This window comes from Onychomys torridus, chromosome 3, assembly GCF_903995425.1.
Source record: "Onychomys torridus chromosome 3, mOncTor1.1, whole genome shotgun sequence".
Lineage (NCBI taxonomy): Eukaryota > Metazoa > Chordata > Mammalia > Rodentia > Cricetidae > Onychomys > Onychomys torridus.
The window spans coordinates 130,915,022-130,940,160 of NC_050445.1; the positions used below are offsets into that span (position 1 = coordinate 130,915,022).

At 39.4% G+C, this 25,139-nt stretch overlaps 1 pseudogene and 1 gene segment (V, D, J or C); both read right to left on the reverse strand.

Annotated features, from left to right (window-relative positions):
- Nucleotides 1-1,080: 1,080 nt before the first annotated feature.
- On the reverse strand, nucleotides 1,081-1,578 carry LOC118580245. The segment is given in 2 exon segments: nucleotides 1,081-1,403; nucleotides 1,524-1,578. Coding segments are annotated over 2 exon segments (378 nt in total).
- Nucleotides 1,579-16,427: 14,849 nt separating this feature from the next.
- LOC118580246 lies at nucleotides 16,428-17,062 on the reverse strand (annotated as a pseudogene).
- Between the last annotated feature and the right edge of the window lie 8,077 nt (nucleotides 17,063-25,139).

Sequence of the window (25,139 nt, forward strand, 5' to 3'; positions counted from 1 at the left end):
AACCACTTTTAAATGTATATTATCTCCAGTTTGCAAATAAACTCAATGTAATGAAGCTAATACTCCTGAAGGAGTTTGTAAAGTTGATTAACTCAGTCCACAATTTATGTAGAAAATAAAAAGACAGCAAGACTAGGAAAATGTGAAGCCCCGAAATGTGGTATTATATCGTGTGACTTTTTCTATTTTTTCAAAATCATAGTAATTAAGTTTGTGGGTACTCTATATGCACAGATAGATACATATATTAATGAGACATTATAAAAAACACAGGAAATAGATCTAACACATACAATTTAAAAAAAAAAACAGAATTGAAGATAGGTCACTATTATTAGGCTGGTGTTTTGTTTCTAAAACTGTGCTATGTGATATAAATTTTTCAATAATACTACTTCTGGAGGCATGTTCAAAACAGCCCTTTACTCTGTAATTTCATGTCTACTAATCTACATTGCATTTCATACAGTGGGATTTAAAGTCAGAAGAAAGTCAGGGTGGTTCTGTTTTGTTTGATACTTGTAAGGAGATGAATGGGGATAGGAGACAGAAGAATCCTACATGAATCACCACAGACAGCTGAGAGTATCAACACTTAGGGCTGAATTTTTAATTCACAACAGAAGGTCATGGTTAGGTAACTTCTCCTTTCTCTGACACCTGTGCTCTAGCTTTTGTGAGGAAAACAGGAATTCTTTTTAGTGTTAGCGTCTCTCAATAATATTTTCCTGACATTGAAATGCTGGTTCTTAGAAGCAAATTCATTGATTCTAAATGATGTGTGGTTGAAATGTCCACAGAAGCTTCTACTCTTCTGTAGAAGAGTTCCAGATGGTGATACAATTCAGAATCATCAATGGAAATGGCTTTGTCCTCTGCTAAGGCAGAAAAGGCATTGGTACTTTGCATGCCAGGAAATGAAGGGCAAGGGGAGATGACTGTTTAGCTTCCTCTGGAAAATCAAATATTTCTCAGTGAGATTTTGTAAAAAGCCTGTGACACCTCAGAAAGAGTTTCAGTGAGTAAGTCATGAGAAGCAGCAGAGGCAGCCCAGCCTCTCACTTCTTCTTCCATGGAGGTTTATCTTATGACTTGTATCACTGTGGGAGGATACTCATTGTACTGTTGACAGTAATAAGTTGCAATGTCTTCAGACTCCAGGCTGCTGATGGTGAGGGAATAATCTGTCCCAGAACCACTGCCACTGAACTTCGATGCGACCCCATCAGCCAAGTTAGATGCACTGTAGATCAGGAGCTTAGGAGCGTTTCCTGGTTTCTGCTGGTACCAGTTTAACCTACTATAAATGCCCTCACTGGACCAACAATTGAGAGTGACTCTGTCTCCCAGAGATGCAGACAAGAAGGATGGAGACTGGGTCATCTGGATGTCACATCGGGCACCTAGGAATGGAGACATAATAAATGCCCAAATAGTTAAGCATGATAAGAAAGGACCTTCGCCAATACAAGGAAACACTAATCAGAGTGTATCAGTGACATTCCCATTTAGTCCTTTTTCACCTGGTAACCAGAGCAGCAGGAGCCCGAGGAGCTGAGCAGGGGCCCTCATGTCCATGCTGAGTCCCGACTGCAGTGACAACTGTACAGGGTGTGACTGGTATATGAAGAAGTCCTCAAGGCTGTGCAGTGAGTGCATGCAAATCACTGGGAACCTGTTAGGATGGGCACAGCTGCAAGGTTTATTACCTCAGTAACTGAGCACAAGTCCTGTGTCCTCAGATGCCTGAGGCCAGACCATATACATATGCCTATAGAAAATGCATTTCTTTTTTAAGTTCTAAGTTTTGGAGTTTAATTTGAAAATTTCTACTGTACATAAGCACCTTTAATAATATAATTCTAATATATGTTAATATATACTCAAATATCTGACTGTCAATGACTATATAACAGAGGAGGGACTCTAACTCACTCAAATAATTCCTATGGATTAAAAAATTCTGTTTTTCCCTTGTGAACTGTTCATTTGCTTGGAGTGGTCTATTTTACAAATTAAAAGTAAAATTTATCAAAACCATTTAGATTTTATTCTTCTCTCATATATTACATTGCAACCACAGTTGTCCTCCTCCCCACCCCCTCAATCTACTCCCCCCACCTCAGAAAAGAGCAGGCCTACAAGGTCATCAACCAGACACAGCATAATATTCTACAATAAGATCAGGCATGTACCATCACATCAAGGCTGGATGAGGCAACCAAATCAGAAGAAAATTACCATAGGCAGCCAAAAGAGTCAGAAGCAGCCCTTCCTCCCACTGTAAGGAATCTCACAGGAACACCAAGCCTATTCAGTCATAACATATATGTGGAGGATTTATGTAAAACCCACACAGGCTCCCTGATCTCTCTGAGCCCTCCTGAATCCTAGTTAGTTGATTCTGTGAGCCATGTTCTCATTATGTCCCTGAACTCTCTGGTTCCTCTGATCTTTCTTCCCCCTCCTCCACAGGACTTACAGAGCTGGGCCTAATGTTTGGCTTTAGGACTCTGCATCTACTTCATTACTTGCTGAATGAAGTGTCTCTGGTCTCTTCAATGAGCTGGGAACTGCAATAATGGCACAGATATTATGCATAAGCATAAGATGGTAAGTAGGAAATTCTCCCTAAAAGTTCACTTAGAGGTGAATCAGCCTTCCTGTGCACAGAGTAAAAGGAGATGGACAAGACCAGCCCATCTCTCTTGGTTTCTGGATGTGTAACTAGACATGTATGAATAAATCCTCAGTGTAAGATAAGGGTTTTCTTTACTTCCGTCCTTCCTTCCGTCCTTCTTCCTTCCTTCCTTTCTTCTTCCTTTCTTTCTTTCTTTCTTTTTTTTGTTGTTTTTGGATACATGGTTTCTCTGTGTACTTTTGGTGCCTGGATCTCACTCTGTAGACCAGGCTGGCCTTGAACTCACAGAGATCTGCCTAGCTCTGCCTCCCGAGTACTGGGATTAAATGCACAAGCCACCACCTCCCAGCAAATAAGGGTTTTCTGAGGGTAATACTTTATTTCCATTGCTTGAAACAGGTATATGTGCAACTTGACACGAGAGGAAGGTCTCAGGATAGAGAAAAGATCTAGAGTAACACTGGATATGTGCCTCACAGAGGGCAAGGTGAAGGAGGAAGCAAGAGATGGCAGCTTCAGTTAATATCCCAGCTTGTCTCTAACTCCTCAGCAATTAACAGCTCCCTGGTGTGTCCACAAGTGAAAGGTAATGTGTCCCTTTCATAAAGCTTAGGCTCAGTGGGAGGATAGGTGGTGATGTCACTATGATGGGTCACAATGTACACTTTGTCAGAATTAGTAATAATTTGTTATACAAACAATAAAATAATTTTATATATATATATTTATATATAGTTACAAATTACCCTGATTCCAGAGCCAAAAAAGATGTAACAAAGAAAGAGAACTACAGACCAATCTCCCTCACGAACATTGATGCAAAAATAATCAATAAAATACTGGCAAACAAAATCTAAGAACACAACAAAACAATTATCCACCATGATCAAGTAAGCTTCTTCCCAGGGATGCAAGGGTGGTTCAGCATATGAAAGTCTGTCAATGTAATACACCATATCAACAAATTGAAGGAAAAAATCCACATGATCATCTCACTAGATGCTGAAAAGGCCTTTGACAAAATCCAATACACCTTAGTGATAAAGGTTTTAGAGATCAGGAATAGAGGGAACACACCTAAATATAATAAAGGCAATTTACAGCAAGCCAACAGCCAACATCAAATTAAATGGAGAGAAACTCAAAGCAATTCCACTAAAATCAAGAACAAGGCAAGGCTGTCTACTCTCCCCATACTTATTCAATATAGTACTTGAAGTTCTAGCCAGAGCAATAAGACAACATAAGGAGATCAAGGGAATACAAATTGGAAAGCAAGAAATCAAGCTTTCATTATTTGCAGATGACATGGTAGTATATGTAAGTGACCCCCAAAATTTGATCAAGGAACTCATATAGCTTATAAATATCTTCAGTAATGTAGCAGGATACAAGATTAACTAAAAAAAATCAGTAGCCTTCATATATACAAATGACAAATGGGCTGAGGAAGAAATCAGAGAAACATCATCATTTACAATAGCCATAAATGATATAAAATACCTTGGGGTAACTCTAACTAAGCAAGTGAAGTACCTATATGACAAGAACTTTAAGTCCCTGAAGAAAGAAATTGAAGAAGATGTCAGAAAATGGAAAGATCTCCCATGCTTATAAATAGGTAGGATTAACATAATAAAAATGGCAATCTTACCAAAATCAATCTACAGATTCAATGCAATCCCCATCAAAATCCCAACACAGTTCTTCACAAACCTGAAAAGAATAGTACTCAATTTCATATGGAAAAACCAAAAACCCAGGATAGGCAAAAGAATCCTGTATAATAAAGCAACCTCTGTAGACATCACAATCCTGGACTTCAAGCTCTACTATAGATCTACTACAGAGCTACAGTAATAAAAACAGCTTGGTACTGGCATAAAAACCAACATGTGGACCAAAGGAACTGAACTGAAGACCATGACATTAATCAGCACACCTATGAACATATGATTTTTGACAAATAAGCCAAAACTATACAATGGAAAAAAGAAAGCATCTTCAACAAATGGTGCTGGCATACCTGGATGTCAACATGAAGAAGTGTAGATGTAACTGTCTTGTTAAAAAACACAGAGCCAATTGCAGTGTTAAAAGCCAAGAGATCAGAGCAATAGCTGAGAGCTGAAAACCTTAACCTTCACTGCTGCTCTGTCTTTCCTCTCAGCAAGAGAGCTACTTCCTGTGTTTTTCTCTTTTTTATAGACTTTCTGTTCTGCCTTCACATTGGTTGTAAATCAGACCACATGACCTCCTCGTCACTGCCTGTCTGTATAGACCTCCAGGTCTTCTATGGTTGATATTGAGATTAAAGGCATGTGTCTCCATGCTGGCTATATCCTTGAACACACAGAGATCCACCTAGCTCTGACTACCAAGTACTGGGATTAAAGGCGTGCACCACCACCGCCCAGGTTCTGCTATGGCTTGCTCTGACCCTAAGGCAACTTTATTAATATACAAATAAAAATCACATTTCTGTATGAATACAATATCACTAAATTTCCCCTTTTCTATTTTAATAAAAAGAAAAAAGTTATAACTAATATAAGAAAAACTATATACAAAAGTACAATAACTATATAGAAGACTGCAAATAGATCCATATCTGTCACCCTGCCATCTTTTCTTAAGATGAGAAGAAAAGTGAAAATTGCCCTTTTCTCTTTCTCTTCCCTAAGCTTCCATTCACTCTTTCACTTTTCTCATTGTTGTCTCAAGTTGCTTTCCTCCTTCCACCACATAACTGCTTACTGACCTCCTTGGTAATTCAAAGGGCTTGGCTTTCTCTCCACCTCTTTTCCATTTCTCTTCTGTCAGCTACTGAGATATACAATTTACTTACTGTGTTGTTTGAGTCTCAAATTCTAACAAACTTTTTGCCAGTATGTTTTAAAATTATTTGTTAACAAGACTTCAAATTTAAAGACCACAAATTTTCCTGGTTCATTTCATACTGTTCACTGTACAATTCCTTCTTCTGATTTCTCATAGCTCATATAATTCTTTAGTATGGCACTTTTAACATCACTATGTACAATCATGCAGTGAAACCACTTGGTTTTTGATATTCTAAGTGTTCTTTGACATTGGAATTTTAAAAAGCTACAAAAAAACTATTGTAAAAGAACTGTAAACATTCTCCACCACAACATAGTAATATGATACATCCATTTTTCTAAAACTTCCAAGGATTTTTAAAATGAAAATTCAAGTTTGTAAGTCTAGGGTGGTAGTCAGACTTAAACATCGAATCTTCAGTGGACAATAAAAAAAAAGTGAGGATTTATTTTTAAGAAAAAAACGAATCAGAAAACTGGATAGGTTTTAGAAAGTGAGGCTATGGTATACACATAGTTTGGCATTATTTAGTACCAAGCCTATAGCTTACATATTTTGATGTATAACCAGTGTTGCAGAGCCTGGATTCTCATTGATCTTCAAGGTCCAAATCCAAAGAAGGCTAGAAAATGAAACCATGCCATAATAAGGTCTCAGTTCCAGTGTGTTTCACTTAGGGAGGACAGCAATTATGAAAACAAATGAACATTAGGCCCACTGTATACAAATAATTATTAAATTATTACATTATATAATTATTTTATTGTTTGTATAACAAATTATTACTAATTCTGACAAAGTGTACATTGTGACCCATCATAGTGACATCACCACCTATCCTCCCACTGAGCCTAAGCTTTATGAAAAGGACACATTACCTTTCACTTGTGGACACACCAGGGAGCTGTTAATTGCTGAGGAGTTAGAGACAAGCTGGGATATTAACTGAAGCTGCCATCTCTTGCTTCCTCCTTCACCTTGCCCTCTGTGAGGCACATATCCAGTGTTACTCTAGATCTTTTCTCTATCCTGAGACCTTCCTCTCGTGTCAAGTTGCACATATACCTGTTTCAAGCAATGGAAATAAAGTATTACCCTCAGAAAAAGTATTACCCTTATTTGCTGGGAGGTGGTGGCTTGTGCATTTAATCCCAGTACTTGGGAGGCAGAGCTAGGCAGATCTCTGTGAGTTCAAGGCCAGCCTGGTCTACAGAGTGAGATCCAGGCACCAAAAGTACACAGAGAAACCATGTATCCAAAAACAAAAAAAAAAAAAAAGAAAGGAAGGAAGGAAGGAAGGAAGAAGGAAGGAAGGAAGGAAGGAAGGAAGGAAGGAAAGAAGGAAGGACGGAAGGAAGGACGGAAGTAAAGAAAACCCTTATCTTACACTGAGGATTTATTCATACATGTCTAGTTACACATCCAGAAACCAAGAGAGATGGGCTGGTCTTGTCCATCTCCTTTTACTCTTAGACATCAAAATACCCAACAGTCCAATTAAAAAATGGGCTACAGAGCTAAACAGAGAATTCTCAAGGGAAGAAGCTCAAATAGATGAAAGACATTTAAGGAATTGCTCAACATCCTTAATCATCAGGGAAATATAAATCAAAATAAATCTGAGATACCACCTTACACCTGTCAGAATGGCTATGATCACAAACACTGAAGACAGCTTATGCTGGAAAGGATGAGGAACAAGGGGAAAACTCCTCCACTGTTGGTGGGAAGGCAAACTTGTACAGCCACTTTAGAACTCAATATGGCACTTTCTTAGAAAATTGTCAATTAACCTTTCTCAAGACCCAGTTATATCACTCTTGGGAATATACCCAAGGAATGCTCATTCATACCACAAGGACACATGCTCAAATATGTTCATAGCAGCATTATTTGTAATAGTCAGAACCTGGAAACAACCTAGATGCTCTTCAAGCAAAAGAATGGATAAAGAAAATGTGGTACATATACACAATGGAGTACTACTCAGCAGAGAAAAACAATGACATCATGAGGTTTGCAGGCAAATGGATGGAACTAGAAAAAAATCATCCTCAGTGAGATAACTCAGACTCAGAAAGACAAACATGTTATATACTCACTTGTGAGTGGATACTAGATGTAAAGCAAAGGATATCCAGACTGCAACTCACAATTCCAACAAGGCTACCTAGTAAAGAGGACCCTGAGAAAGACACAGGGATCGTTCAGCGACAGAGAAACGGATGAGTTCTCCATGAGCAAACTGGGGGTGAGGCAGGGGTTAATGAGGGCAAGGGTTGAGGGAAAGAGAGCTTAGGGGAGCGGGAGGTCCCATCTGGATCAGGAACAGATTAGGGGAACAAGAAAAGAGACACCATGATAAATTAAGTCCCCATGAAAATAGGGAGAGGCAGAGTGCTAGGGAGGTCCCCAGGAATCCACAAAGATACCTCCTCTTTAGACTACCTGCAATGGGCAAGTGCCTGAGCTGACCTACTCTGGTGATTGGATGGCCAAACACCCTAACTGCCATGATAGAACTCCCATCCAGTGACTGATGGAAGCAGATGCATAGTTCCATGTCCAAACCCCAGGTGGATCTCCAGGAGTCCAAGCAGGGAGAGAGAGGAGGGATTATATGAGCAAGAGATATTGAGACCATGAATGGAAAAAGCACAGGGACAAATAGCCAAGCTAGTGGAAACACATGAACTGTGAACCAATAAATGAGGAGCCCCCATGGAACTGAACTGGGCCCTCTGGATAAGTGAGACAGTTGATCAGCTGAACTGTTTAGGAGTCCCACCCCTAATGGTGAAATTATTTAGGCCACTCCACGTAGTTAAAGGGGAGGTTTATTTTGTGGGGTAACTTATAATGAAGGGGTAGGTTGCAGGGTCTGGCAAAGGTATAGTGCAGTCCAGCAGTGTTCTCTGGAGAACTCTGCTCAGTCCACCTCCAGCATCCAGGGTCCCGGAACCAACGGCCCGCCTCCCCTTCCGATCCTCCATCTTCTGTTTCCTTCTCCGCCCTGCCTTGTGGGCGGGACCAGTACCAAAGCCTCAATGGGGGTTGGAACTTCCCGGCCAATGCTGGGATGGCTATCCACTACACACCCCCGGCAGTGGAACCGGGGCCTGTCCTTGGTGCATGAGCTGGATTTTTGTTACCTAGGGCCTATGCCGAGACACTGCTCAACCTTGGTGCAGTGAGGAGGGGACTGCACCTGCCTCAACTGAATCTACCAGGCTGGGCTGAATCACCAGGGGAAACCTTGCCTTGGAGGAGGTGGGAATGGGGGAGGAATCGGGGGAATCTGAGGGCTGGGAGGAGGGAGAACATGGGAATCCGTGGCTGATATGTAAAATTAAATTATTTATAAAAATTTTAAAAACAGGAGTAAATAAAAATAAGCACTTAAAGGTACAAGAAATAGAATTAGCGACCCCAACCCTACCACTTATATGTTACTACCATAGACTCTTGGATGACTATTTTGTCAAACAACTTTAGTACTTACTTTTTAAAAGACTTTGAAAACACTTTATTGATTACCTACTCTTAACTCACCAATTTTCTAACATAGCTAAAGAAACTTTATATTTGAAATATTTACCTCTGTGGACATATTGAAATAAAAGGTAAAATTGGAAAAAATATAATAGAAAAGAAAAGAAAAGATAGCAAGCACTCCATGAAGACCCCTACAGGAGACTTTACTTTGGGCAGTCTGGAAAGGACAAAAAGACACTGTCCCATTAAGGAGCAGTCCCTCATTCTGTGTTCTCTTGTTCATGTCTGCTGTGATATCAGCCATCAGAATACCAGCAGTCTCAGGAACAAGGCTAATTGCCTCAATCTTAATATTGGAACTGAGGAGCCATGGATAGTAAAGGCAAACCTCCAATTGAGCTTTGCTCTTACACTTGCATGGATGGGCCTCCCTTAGGGAAAATATGCAATGTTCAGAACTACACATCCCTTTGAGAGAAGCCTAGCATTAATAACGACCACTTTTTTTGAGGAAATCACTGTGAATCTGAATTAGTGATGGGAGCACTAAGTACACAAAGCCATTGCTTTCCAAGACAGTAACAGAGATGCATACATTGGACAATCTTTAGGAAGGCTATGGAAAATCTACTTGGACTGCTCCTAACCTACAGAAGTACAAACACACACTCTCTGTAATATTGATACCCGGGAGATTATATTCTGTAAAAGCATGAACTTCAGTTTAAGACAACCAATCATTCAAGGATATGACAAACAAATTTTAGAAACAGTCATTCTGTGAGACATACTAAATGTAACTGTTAGAACACTCAGGTCTAAAAATAGAAGCTAGTATAAAATTTGTCAACAGGGACAAAACAGCATTTATAGATAATTTGATAAATTTTCATGCATGCCCACATTATCATTGAGGTTATTTTGTACTATGTCTCCTCTATCTCCCTTTTCTACCCATTGCCATTTGTCTCTTTTCTACAAACATGATATTTGAATCCAGCTTCAGAGCAGTTCTCTAAACACTCGTGGACACTGACCTGTGCTCTACAGGGATGTTGAAGATGGAGATCTCACCAGGGAAATGAGATAAAATAAAATGATGGTGGTCTTAAGGTATTGGCACCAGGTACTTGCTGGTAGGCTCTCTCTTCTTTATCTGGCAATCAGAGAGCTTGCCTGCAGGCTTTTGCTGTAAATCTTAGCAGTCTTTAGAACAATGTCCCACTTCTCTCATATGGGCTCTGATTCCCTGCAGACACCCTGCCATACTGTTTGTTTCTGGTGCTGGAATCTAAATTCTCCCTGCAGCACTCCACCATGCTATTTCCCTTGGTTTATCTGTCCAGAGCATTAATAACTGGTATAAGAAATACCTTAGACCCTTAGTTCTTTATCTTGGTGTATTCTAAAACCATAATGCCACATCCAAAACCTAAAAATTGGTTCATATAGAAAGTTTCATTTCTAATTTGTGTCATATGCATGCATGTGGTGACATGTATCTATAAAAAAATGGTAAACACAAAGCAGAGCAACAATATGATGGTTCTCATTCTAATATGTACTTACTTTAAGTAATATGATTATCTTCATTTGCATTCAGTTTTCTGCAATCACAATAACTTTCTTTTCTTTATTGTCAAAAATCAATTTCTTTATTTAGATACAAAGAAATGGAAAATTATAAAATTTCTAAGAAAATAGATATAGTGGAAAAGATTGTATTGTGTAAGGTAATCTTTAGAGTTGTATGATAAATTTGAAGAACTGAAGAATCTGAGAAACCATTGTGGTGGGAAGGGAAAGGAAGATGCTAAGTAGGGTAGAGAGTGCACAGGTGACATGAAAGGGGAAGAGAAATACTAGACAGGCAGTGTGAAGTGTGGAGATGCACGGGGGGTGGGGCTACAGAGGGAGTCAGGGAAGGGAAACTTATCAGTAATCAATTTATTTAAAAACCCATAAAATGGTTGGGCAGTGATGGCAACCTTCTCTAATCCCAGCACTTGGGAGGCAGAACCAGGCGGATCTCTGTAAATTCAAGGCCAGCCTGGCCTACAGAGCAAGATCCAGGACAGGCACCAAAACTACACAGAGAAACCATGTCTCAAAAAAAAAAACATAAAATAATCTATTATTTGAAAATTTTCATTTGTATCCTGACTATTTTTCTTTTCCTGAGCTGAGGACCAAACCCAGGGCCTTGTGCTTGCTAGGCAAATGCTCTAGCCCTGAGCTAAATAAATCCCCAACCCCGTATCCTTACTAATAGAAAAGAGTTTAAGCAGAGTTAGCCTACACTGGGCATAATGCTTATCCCAGTATCTGTAGGTTGCCAAATAAAAAATATCTGAATCGGGTTTGGGATACTACTCTTCAAGACATTGATCAGAGATATACTGAAGAGCCCCAAAACAGTGAGGGTGATTTTCACTGTTCCTAGTTACTACAGTGGTTTGAGTGAGAAGGTACCCCAGGAGTTCAAGTGTTCGAATACTTGGTCCCCACTTGCTTTCACTGTACACATCTGCAACTGTATTTACATGGGTAGAGAGGATTCGAACAGATATAAAATCAGCTTTTCTGTATTCCTGCTCAGCTGATCTGAAGGCCCTTGTCCCCTTTTCATGTTGCTGCTTCTGCATAATGAAAGAATGTAGGTATTGACAGGTAGTTTCTAAGGAATAACCATGGCCTTTCTTGTCTACCAGTCTCATGATTAACCTACTCCCTGGATGTTTCAGTCTGCTCGTCCTACACATACTTGGGAATCCTGCTGTATTGTTACCCAAACTAAAAACATTTGAGGCAGCTTGGCCATCTATGGCAAGATTTTTGTTGGACTTTGTATCACAGTGGTATAAATATACATAGCATGCATCCTATTATAAATTTCCAAGTACCTCAGGCCACACTCAGCTGATTTGCAATATAAAATTGGTCATTGACTCGCTGTCCCTGAATTGGTCTGTGATGCCAATAAATTGGTTGGGAACTCTATAGCTGAAGAGCTGGGGAGACTGGACTGGCTTCAGCATGTACCAATCTAAACTGTGTTTCCATTCATCTGTTTCAAATCCTGACTGTATTTGCAGATATGTGTAGTGGATAGCCATCCCAGCATTGGCCTGTAAGTTCCAACCCCCATTGAGGCTTCGGTAATGGTCACGCCCACAAGGCAGGGAGGAGGAGGAAGCGCAAGACCGAGGATCTAGAGGAGGTCTCTCTCTTGGTTCTGGGACCCTGGATGCTGGAGGTAGACCGAGCAGAGTTCTCCAGAGAACACCGCCGGACTGCGCTATACCTTTGCCAAACCCTGCAACCTACCCCTTCATTTGTAAGTTACCCCACAAAATAAACCTCCCTTTTAACTATGTGGAGTGGCCTTAATAATTTCACCAATAGATATGGAAACAGCTTTTCAAGGACTAACTGGCAGAGTGAGCACAGTCTGGGTTATCATGATATTAAACCTGGATAGTAAAAGTATAATAAGATAAAAATGTTATTTAATATATAGACATAGAAAATATTCAGGAAGTATTTGCTCTTATTCTTTATTTCCTACAAATTATGTTCAAAGCTTTGGTTAATATTCTAAAAAGAAGTTCATTCAAAAAGAAGAAAATATAGAGATTTCAAATCATAAAGCATGCTCCAGAATTAACATGGACCATACTCTTCTCTTCGTGGAGGATCTATGACCAGAACACAAATTCTTATTCATTCTGGCTTCTGTCTCCTACATCTCTAAACCCACAGTACCATACTGAAGAACTAGCTACCATTTCACTCACTAATAAGATTATGGATGAGCAGTGGGGGAGTATCACAGCCCATTTTATGCTAGGCATCTGTCTTAGTGTTTCTATTGCTGCAAAAAAAATGACCAAAAAAATTGGAGAGTAAAGTGTTTATTTGGCTTATATTTCAACATTGCTGTTCATCACTTAAGGAACTGATCTGACTCTGACTCCAGTTCCTGAAAGGTAAGTTCCCAGTAACTCAGATGAAGTTCTGAGTTTGATACCTGGAACCAACTAAAAGGAGAGAACTGGCTCAGCTTGAATGAGGACTCCTCTGATACCCACATATGTGCTGGGACATGTGCACCCTCAAACACACAGTAAGTTAATATAATCTTACGTGAATGCATATGAGCTGGAGAGATGGCTCAGTGGTTAAAAGTGCTTGTTGCTGGGGCTGGGGATTTAGCTCAGTGGTAGAGCGCTTGCCTAGCAAGCGCAAGGCCCTGGGATTGGTCCTCAGCTATGGAAAAAAAAAAAGTGCTTGTTGTTTATCCAGAAGACACCTATTTTTATTTTGCAGAGCCCACATTTGGTGGCTCACACCTACCAGTAAAAAGAGCTACAATGGATTCAGTGCCCTCTTCTGGCATCTGTGGGTACTTTCACACCTGAGTTCTTACACACAGAGAGACATATGCTCAAAATCTAAAAGATAATAAATATTTAAACTTAATTCATTTTTAAAAGATTGACCATTCCCCAACAGTGAGTTCTTAGGGCCTTAATTGAAAAAAAAATTGACAGCCTACTTCTGGCCTGTTCAATCTACTCCATTAGTCTGTGTTTGTTTTATGTCAGTACAATACTGACTTACTACACCTTTGCAGTATGTTTACAGGTATGGTAAAGTAGGTCTCCTGGTTTGCTGTTTGTACTTCAAAATTACTTTATACATTTAGAGTGTTTTGTAATTGTGTATGATTTTAGGCTGTTTTAACAAGTCTTGTAAATAGTATCATTATTATTTTGAAAGAAATTGTAATTAATTTGTAAATAATTTTGGATAATACATACATTTTAATAGTATTGATTATTCTATTCTGTTTACAACACATGTCTGCTGTAGGACTGAGTAGGGAGACACTGCCAGCTGCCCCCATGAGAAGCAAGATATGAATGAAGGCAGAACTGGCAAAAGGTACCAAGCCACGTAGCTAATTATAAATAAGAATTATGGGTTAATTTAAGTGTAAGAGCTAGTAATTAATAAGCTTGGACAAATGGCCATACAGATCATAAATAATATAAGCCTCTGTGTGTTTACTTGGGTCCAAGCAGCTGTGGGACTGGCAGGTGAGAAAGATTTGTCCTGACCATCGGCAGGCTGGGACACAGGAAAACTCTAGCTATACATGTCTTTCCTCTATCTTTATACTTTAGGATTTTGTATCCATGTATTATATGGTATAGTCATATGCTGGTTAATTCATCAACTTAACACAAGCTGGGCTTATCTGGAAGAAAAGAGCCTGGACAATGGACTTGATTCCATCAGATTGACCTATCTATGTTACAGAACATTTGATCACACTGTGAATTCTGAGATTGCGTTATTTACTGGAAAAAAACTGCTTCTATTTCTGGTGTGGTTCAGCCGTAGCACACACATTTAGTCCAAAAGCATACAGCTGATAATTGTAAACAGGATTATATAAACTCAATTAAGAGGAGGAGCAAGGAACCAATTGACAGGAAAAAAAAAGAATAGCATGTAAGAGGGAGTCAGAATATACATATACACATAGAAAGAGAGGGAGATGCACAGGCAGTAGATAGGAGGGACACCCTGTCAGTTGGAGGATTTTTGTTTGAACTGGCATAGGAGAAAGCTTTTTATGGGATGGCAGCAGAGGAAAAAGCAGCTGGGTGCTTTCTCTGCTTCTGTCAACTATCAGGTTATCACCCAAGCATCTGGCTCCTGAGTCTTTATTGGTAAAATAAAATGATTGAGATTTAATTGAAGATAACATATGGGCAAGTCTCTGGAAATTACCTCAGAATACTTCTGGAAGTATGTTGTCTGTGAGTCTTTACTTTCTCTGATTTCCTGTAGAGTTGCTCAATAAAGATCCTTGCTGAAATATGAAATCAAACGAAAGGATTTTCCCATCCATCAGAACCTGTGGTAAACCATATGAGGCAAGTGTTGAGCCTCTCCTGTGTTATGTCACATGCAGAGTGAAGCATTAGCAGTATCTCTTTGAACTTCCCAGATATATCCAAGGACCACATGGTTAGGCAGGGGGTTTTGTTTGTTTGTTTGTTTGTTTTGTTTTTGCCTCTATTGTGTTAGGTGCACACTGGATACTGGCAGAGGACCACAGAGAGAAGGATTACTATGCAGATATCTGGGCTCTTTCAAGCAAAACTCTTTCTTGACATGCAAGCAGTCCAAGCACATAAACAAACAAGGAGCAGCACAACTTCCAACTTCTACTTCCCTCCGTGGTTTATGTCATGGCTTGTATCACTGTGGGAGGAGCTCTGTAATGCTGTAGACAAAAATAAGTTCCAACATCTTCAGGCTCCAGGCTGCTGATGGTTAGATTGAAATTGTTCCCAGAGTATTGGCCACTGAACCTTGAAGGGACTCCAGATTGCAATCTAGTTGCATAATAGATCAAAAGTGTAGGAGCTTTTCCTGATTTCTGCTGGTACCAGTTTAGGTTATCGCTAATGCTCTGACTTGCTTGGCAAGTTATGGTGACTGTGTCTCCTAGAGATGCTGACAGGAAGGATGGAGATTGTGTCACTTGAATGTCACATCTGGCACCTGACAGTAGAACAACAAACAAACAAAAAATAATACAATTAACAATGTTATGGAAGGAATTCCCCTATTAGAAGGATAATGATGGCTACTCTGTGCTGAATAAATTTTCTGTCCTGTGCAACTTACCTGAGAGCCAAAGTAGACAAATTGCCAGGGCCTGAGCAGAATCCTTCATGGCTATGCTGGGTCCTGAACTGTCACTGACTACAGCAGGGACTGTCAGCAGCCAGCTAAGAATCTATCAGTTAAGGGGGATGTGCACTGGGCACATGCAAATCAGCAAACTCTTTCAGGCCTAGGAACAGCTGCAGGTTTGCTCACAGGAAGTCACAGTCTATAGGGACCCTTCACCAGACCTGGGAGACACACACTTGCTGCTTTGAAAGTGTTTCCCATGGGGATTACAGGATATAATTAGTCCAGTGTCCTTTAAATAGAATGGTTTTGTTTTATTTTGTTTTGTTTTGCTTTGCTTTGCTTTGTTTTGTTTTGCACCTATGAAATATTTTTCTGTCTAATTTTGAATATAAGATGGATGGCTGGAGATTTAATTCTTTGGAAACTGCAAGAAATATAAGTTGAGGCCAAAGTGTTGTCTTTTTCTTCTCTGCAGTTTTATTTAATAAATCATCAGGACAACTGATGGACAGAAATACAACTTTGACTGAAAGTTAGATGCATAATGGCAACAAAGGGAGGTCAGTATATACATACATTCATAGATATATGGTAAAGTAACAAAGTGTGAAAATACCCTTTGATAAATATAGTTTAATGATCTGTAGAGAAGGGCCTAGATACTGAGTGTCATCACTAAATTGTCATCCTCACATAAGTGTTGTCCTCTATTTTTAAAGGATATTTTTCACTCAGCCAGTTTAGTGCAGTTCAGTGCAGGGCACTTGGAGGCATCATAGAAGAACTAGGAACTGAGCACCAGAAACATGAAGCCCCCACCCAGAAGCTGAAGTAGTTATCTCTGCCCATCTGGCAGAACTCCTCCATGGTCTGGCAGTGGAACATTGCCCAAGTCATGGTTATAACTGACCAGCACCAATGCAATGTCTTGGTATATAGCCTTTAGTACTTGCTGCAGGTCCTTAGTCTGTACTTTCTGTCAGGGAGTTCTTGGCATGTTGTGGAGGTGGTCACCACAGTGAACAAAGAATTTGGGTTTGTGGTTCAGCTTGCTCATGGCCTCAAAAGCTTGCTCTGTGAGATAGTTCTCCTGCTCCCACTCATCACTGCCATTGTCACAATCCCCAGTGTACCAGGCCACTGGGTATTCTCACCTTGGATGAGGTAGAATGGGTCTTTCCATTCCTCTTCCTTTTCTGAGGAAAATGAATTCAGGGTCTTGCCCCAGGCTCTGTGAAAAACATTCCCCACCTCCACAGAGCTGATGTTATGGCTAGTGACTTTCTGGCCTTGTCTGGGCACATTGTGTGGGAGAAGAGAGCTACTCCATACCACCTGCAGCACCTGCTGAACAGTTTCCATGAAAGCAATGTTTTTTAATGGTTGTGGAGAATATTTTTTATTGTGGATTAATGGAAAATACATCCAGAGTCATCTGGAATGTCCAGAACAAGGAGAGAAAGTAGTAGACTAAACAAAGCCAGCAGACTGAACCAGGTCATGGGGTGGAGGTAACAAGAGAGAAATACAAAGAGAGTGTGTACAAAGGAAACCAAGAGACAGAGACAAGAGAAAGGGTCAAGGGAGAAGACAAAAGAGAAAGCATAATCTAATGGTTATATGGGAATGCGAAATTGGGAGACAGAGTCACATGAACTGGAGAAATCTAGGGTCCTGAAATCAACTCCTAAAGGCTGAATATTGAACATTCCATCCAAGAAAGTTCAGAAGCAATTTCAAGTAACCATGTACTTGGGAAGGCAGGCAGCCAGGATAATGCATAAGCAGTGGAGCATAGGAAAGAACATCACACTGTTGGTTACATGAGAGAGTGACAACAGACAGTTTATGATAGAATACTGTGAAGAGAATATTTCACTAGGTGAGCTCAGGATGAATTACTGGCTACTGAAATATTCTTAGAGAGGGAAAGTCATTGTCTTTAGTTGTGTATTCAACAGTAAGCCCACTAATCTCAAACAGATAATTACAAACTAAACTCAAAATCAAAGAGACATCCTAGTTAAACTCTGTGGTCACAAAATAAAACAAATAAACAAAAGATATGAATATTGAAAATGGACTTGTGGGGTGGAGAGAAAAGACATGGTATAAGTGAGCAATAACCATGCAATATATGCATGTATAAAATTGTCAAAGAACAAATTACATCAATAAAAAGTGGTGTAGATGCTATGAATGTGTTACTTTGATTGATTGATAAATAAAATGCCGATTGGCCAGTAGCCAGACAGGACAGGCAGAAAAGAGAATTCTGGGAACAGGAAGGCTGAGTCAGGGAGATGCTGCCAGTCGCCACCACCATGAGAAGCAGGATGTAAAGCACCTTGAGCCACAAGCCACATGTTAAGGTATAGATTTATAGAAATGTGTTAATTTAAGATATAAGAACAGATAGCAAGCTCCCTGCCATGGCCATACAGTTTATAACTAATGTAAGTCTCTGTGTGTTTACTGGAGGACGGAAGTTGGGGAGATTTGTCCTGACTGTGGGCCAAGCAGGACCAGGGAAACTTCAGCTACAAAAAAATGAATAATATTTAAAGCATTGTAACGCATGTTGCAAAAAATAAAAGCAATGAAGTAGTTCAATTATAAGACCAATCTAAAAAACTCTAAGTAAAGCCATTAAAAAGGGACTGAAATGATGGCTCAGCAGTTAAGAGCATGGACAGCCATTTTTATCCCACTGTAATTACACAAATTATCTGGAAAAATACAGACAGAACTCAGGAGAAAAGAGAATATGGCTGAGCTTTGAGGTTTCAGGATCTTTCTTCACAGAGTAGATTGGAGCTGAGCCACAAGAGTGGGCAGCGTTTTTTCTTGGGACATTTTTATGAAGTCAGCGTTAAGAAATCTTACTAAGAGGGTGGACTAGACATGAAGAGTAAAGCCTCCAAAATGCTTAGAGGTTTCACCACTGGGGTGCAGCAATTAATGTGTTTGAAGTTCCTTCACCTGTGTTGGCTCTGTTCCCTGTATGTTGGCCCTGCCTTTCAGACACTATATCCTCGGTCTAGGTCCAACATCTTGAGGTCTCTGTTGCAAACCACGCTTCATTTTTACATCTTTATGATGGGGCTTCATCACAGGGAACCCAAACCTGCCACAGGGATTCCTGGCTTCTGAAGTTTTCTGAAGCCTCGGAGAAGAATCCATGTCCCCTCAAATCCTGTATTTTCCTGGTTTCCACACTATCGTATGAATGATGCTCTCAAGTTTTCTTGTCAGCTAGGGATGGAGACTGCTCCTCTTGGACCACAGTTGCATTTCTTACATAATGGTTGAAGTCCATCATTGTCTAATCATAATTAGAGTTGCCTTAAGGCTCAACTTGCTAAATACAACTGTAAGACCTTTCTCCTCCACCAGTAGCATCTAAATTACAAACATTTCACTTTCATGGGTTCCATGAAAAAGACAAGGGCTGAGAGGTATGCATTCCATAAAAAATTGTTTAATGGGTTTCTCTTGTTGCAAAGAAGATTTAAGCTGAGAGAATTTTTGACTTTTGGAAACAACATTTCCAAAGAAGAAAAAATGAAAATCAGACTAATTGTGACAGTGCATGTAACCTTCCAATGACAGCAAGATTGTTCCAAAATTCCACAACTTCAAGGAAGTAAATGAGGAAAGATTAATACCATCAGATAAATTAATACACCTGTTTCCTAGTACATAATAACATTCCAGATGGTAAACCTAAATGAAAATAATAACTTTTTGAAATTAATAACAATAAGGTTTCAAGTTTCCATAGAAGCAATTTCCTTTAATTTAAACTCAACTCAGTATTCATGATTCTAGCTTCACATAATTAAGACTTCACAGGATTCACACTACCAAAACAACGAAATGAGATGTTGAACATGAATTAAGTAAACACCACCAACAATAGCATCTCAAGGAGACAGTGAAATACAGAGAAAGAGAGAGTTGTGGGGGTGGTGACTGAAACATGACAAATGTCTGCAGATAATCAGAATGGTGTGATCCCTAATGAATTGTGAAGGGCCAGGTGAAATTAAATGTTAGAGAAATGAGGAGTGGCAATACTACATTTAGACCCTTCTAAGAAGGGAGCTACTGCATAGGAAATGTTACAACAGGAAAATCTAAAAATGATCCAGGCTTCAGCCAACAGATGACCCAGATCATGGATGAGCAGTGGTAGAGTCTCAGAACCAATTTTATGCTAGATACCTGTATTAGCTCAGGTTTCTATTGTGGCAAAAATAAATGACAAATAAGCAAGTTTAGGGAGTAAAAGGGTTTACTTGGCTTATACTTCAACTTTTGTTCATCACTAAAGGAAGCCAGGACAAGAACTCAAACAGTACATGATCCTAGTAGCAAGAGCTGATGCAGAGGCGATGGTGGGAGGCTACTTACTGGCTTGCTTTTTTTTTATTGTTTTTTTTTTTTAATTTTTTTTTTTGCTTTCTCATCCTGCTTTCTTATAAAACCCAGCAACACCAGCCAAAGGATGGCACCAGCCACCGTGGGCTGGACCCTCTCCCATTGGTCAATAACTGAGAATATGCTTTATAGCTGGATTTCATGGAGGCATTGCCCCAACTAAGGCTTCTTTGTCTCTGATGACTCTAGCTTTGTTGAGTAGACACACAAAAAGAGTCAATACAGCATCCATCTTTGCACCCATTGGTCATCTACCTCTGACTCCAGTTCCTAAAAAATCAATTCCCAGTAACTCTGAGTCGGTGACTCCCACCAAAAAGAAAAAAAAAATGTGCAGCCATGAACAACTAGTTGTTATGAAACCACATGCTCATTCTCATAAGTGAATTCTAACTTTGAACTGTCATATTTGAATGATTAAACTGGAGACTGTAAGGTTGGAATTAGAAAGGTCATATCAGAGAATGATTGAGAAGAGAACATAAGGGGAGAAAACAGTAGAATGTGTGTGGTGTGAAAGAACATAGCAAGGATAGTACAAGCCAAAAAGTTTAAGTAAGAATAAGGCAGGAAATAGGGCAAACAAGAAGATGTTGAGTAGCCAAAAACAGGAGAATATATATGTTATTACTGTATTTTAAAGGATAATCAATACCAATGAAGTGCAATGCATGGCAGATAATCCTCTAGAAAACACAAGTTATGAAACAAAGATCTTAGTGTTCATGTATAAAAACCTTCATCATGAGAGAGGCTCCAGACCACAAAACAATACAGGCTATTGTCAGTTTTTTATTTCTTGCCCACCAAAATTAGACCACAAATGCTATTAATAAAGACACTACACATTTTGGGTGCAGAACATAGAGAAATGGTGATGGGCTTCAACTGTAAGTCTCCTCCTGGGTGGTTAGATTTTTCAGTCCTGGATTGCTCAGCAAAGCCCTGATATAGAAACAAGTTATCAAATGTCTTACTCAGCTTGTACTTCATAACCTGCAATGATGGCCTTCTTCTTGGCAGGATGCTAACTTCTTCAGTGATCCTTATCAAAGGCCAATTTAGAACTTTCTGGTTAGATCTGTGACCCACTCACTGGCAGAGATCCAGTGTCTGGTATTGCAACTCCACTCCAGAGTCCATGGTTAAGGATGGCATTCAAATAATGGAATAACATACAACTGTTTTGTTTGTTTGTTTGTTTGTTTTATCATGCTGACTTTGCCAAACAGCATTTAGATGCTGAGGGCATACATTCTTTATTATTATTATTATTATTATTATTATTATTATTATTATTATATTTGTGTTTTAACTTTACACATCAGCCATGGGTTCCCCCATCCTCCCCCCTGCCGCACCCACCCCCACATTCCCCCAGGCCCTCTCCTCCATTTCCATCTTCTCCAGGGCCAAGACTCCCCTGGGGATTCAGCTCAACCTGGTGGGTTCAGTACAGGCAGGTCCAGTCCCCTCCTTCCAGGCTGAGCAAAATGTCCCTGTGTAAGCCCAAGGTTCCAAACAGCCAGCTCATGCACTAAGGACAGGTCCTGGTCCCACAGCCTGGATGTCTCCCAAATAGTTCAAGCTATTCAATTGTCTCACTTATCCAGACGTAGTCTGGTAATCAGATGGCCAAACACCCTAACAGTCGAGCTAGAACTCTCATCCAATAACTGATGGAAGTGGATGCAGAGATCCTCAGCCAGGCCCCAGGTGGAGCTCCAGGTGTCCAATTGTCAAGAAAGAGGTGGGACTGTAAGAGTGTGAATTGTTGAATCCAAGATTGCAAAAAGCACAGGGACAAATAGCCCAATAAACGGAAGCACATGAATTATGAACCAAAGGCTGTAGAGCCCCCAGCTGGATCAATTTGTCTTCTTAATTGTTATGTTTATACCTATAGATTAGTGCTGTTATCACCTTCATCAGAGAAACTCCTTTATATGGTGGGTGGTACTTAGTGTAGAAGCTCACAAATCTTGAAAATAAGCTAAGAATAACTATGGTGTGTTCACACTTATCCTCAATGGAATGTATATATCACCCCGTCATTTTAACAACAAAAGGATCACAAGGAACTCTGTGAAACAGTGAGTTCTGGACATGATCACTGTACTCATGAACACCCTGCTGTGGTTCCCTGCACAAGATTGGATCCATCAACATTTTATCATGAATGGAGAAGAGCCTGACGAGTTCCTACTCTTCACTAACAGACTGTTAACAGTTAATGTCTTCTGAGAAAGGCTGTGCCGATCTCTTCAGTGTTGTAGCCATTATTGCCATTAGCCCATAACAAGCTGCTCTGTTCCAGTACATAAGACCCAGCTCATGTTCATGCAAGCAAAGAAAATTAACTCACTGATTCATAAAGGAATCTTTACTCTACTGGTGGAGGAAGTTGTTGAGAATAAGATTTTCAGTGTTAGAGGGAAGAAGGTAACTGGAAGTAAAAATTAAAATATAAAATAATCATTGTTTATGTTTTTAAATCTCCAAGGTGTATAATGAATTAAAATAAAACAAAATTTAAAATGTATGTAGGACACCACTGAATGGATAGAAACTTACTTTGTTGGGTTTATGGGAAGAGGAGAGAAAGGTGAACATAAGAAAACATAATTAATAAAGTTCTATCTGAACACAAAGTTCCTACAAGCTCAAAGCCTTTAACAAAATCCGACACTCCTTCATGATAAAGGTCTTAGATCAGGAAATCAAAGTCTCTCAAATAAATTCAATGCAAAACACCTGTCTAAAAATCAGTTCAAAGGAAAAAAGGATGAGAGACAGAGAAAAAGAGAGAAAGAACTAAGTTACATGGAAGAGATAAGTTACACTGAAGGAAATCCTACTACACTAACACTAATTTCTTAATAAAAATATGAGGTGGGAGATAACTGGGTAATATAGCCAAAGTTCTAGCAAGAAACAACAGCAAAAGGTTTCCTGCTGCATTTAGCAATAAACTTCAGAAATGAAAGAAAAATAAGAACTCTCTGGAAACAAAAGAAAGCTGAAAACAGGCTTGCATTAAATTCACAAAACTTACAAAACTATAGGAGATTAAAGTAATAAAATTCTATCATTAGCTTAAATCACGAAAACAAAAATAATTTGGAACAATGAAAGGAAAATATTAAAAAGCACCCAGAAAATTCTAGAATGGATATATTCCTACCCATCATTAACTGTGCATACACTTGGAGTAAAACATAAAGTCAAAACAGTAAGAAAAATTGGATGAGATAAATAGAATTATTTGTTCATTAGAAAAGAGAGACTTCATGAATAATATAGCCTGAACTTAGGGAGTCAATGAACATACTTTACACAAAGAAAAAACAAAGGAAAGTAGAATATATAATATTTATATTAATAAAACAATTTAAGTTAAAAGAATAAAATGTGACAAATGAAGTAATTATATAGTAAAGGAGACAGTTTAAGGAAGGAAAATGTCTCAGTTTCCTGTCTATTTTATGGGATAATTTTGAATCATGAAGACAGACAAGGACTGTTGGATCAGTATGGGTTTTCACCCAGCTTTACCCCATCATTCCTCATTGCTGAGAATGCATGTGTTCACCATTCTTGTGAGGCAATTTTATTGTTATTGCAGCTGAAAAGAACTGAGATGCATGACCCTTGAGGTGGAGCCAAGACAGGCACTCATGTTCCAAGTGCCTGAGCTGCAAGCAATATTCTTGAGTTCCTCAGCAGTAATCTCTCACAGAGATAAGTAACATATTTGTCAGATGTTTTTGTTAGGGTCTGCATGACTGGGGAAGGATTGTATGAACCTTGGAAGCACTGATATACTCCTAAATCCTCAGGGTCCATTCTGCTGATTTTCAGTGTGAAATCTTTGCCTGAGCCACTGTCACTGAACCTGTCTGGACCCCAGAAAATCAGTTGGAAAACATGTACATCAGGAGCTGTAGAGACTGGCCTGGCTTCTGCAGGCACCCATACAGACATGTGTTTCCACTTCTTAGAAGGAGGCTCTGACTAGACCTGCAAGAGATGGAAGCTTCGTCTCCAAGGATGACAGGCAGGGAAGGTTGTTGTTTGTTTCATCACAATGTTACTGCTTCAAGCTAAAATAAAGTTAAGAACACACTTCATGAACAATCTTTATGTATTCTTTTTTGACATTTATTTCAAGTGAGATGTTTATTTTTACAAACAACTCTTCATACACTAAATTTCCTTATTGGCAAGCCAAGTGGATTGAAAGCCCTAAGATGATTCAAGGCAAGAATTATACCATCCCATTCCATCTGTGTCATAATCTTCATTGTAAAACAAGTTCTCTCCTATCTGAAACCTCCCTCTAATAGATGTAAACCTCACAGTCCCCATCCTGGAGGGTAAGAACCCCCTCTGTTCTTATAAATGGACAAAATACATATAATCAGCAGTGGCACCCAGGGGTCATGCTCCATATTCATTCTCCTTTCTGACTTCCCCCGTCCTCACCAGGAATCCAGAATACCAGCAGCACCAGGCGCTGAATGGCAAAGTCATTTTTAGGAGGAAGTCTGTGCAGACTGATCAGTGGTCACAGGATGCCAACTTAGCTTTTATCTCAGACTAGCAATGGTAGGCTCTCCCTAGGGAGCAATATGCAAAGGCCCAGGTTAGTTACAGTATAGATAAAGACTCATGCAGGCTTCTCAGGATTGTAAAAATCACATAATGTATCTTCTATGTCCAGGTGACAATAATAAAACAAAATGTGATGTTTAATAGGAAAAGAACATGCTAAAATCTGTCACTCTCTATGACACTAGACACCCAATAAGTGCTGAATTACAGAAGCACTAGAAGAAGTGAAAATGAAGACATGTACACAATCATTCCCTATGAGCTGAGTATTTATGATTTTGCTCCTCTTTCAGCAATTTGACAGAGAAATGCCTCTTTTTATTAATGATAAATGTAGAATTTAGGAACTGTGTTTCCTGAATTTTATTGAATTTGTCTCTGT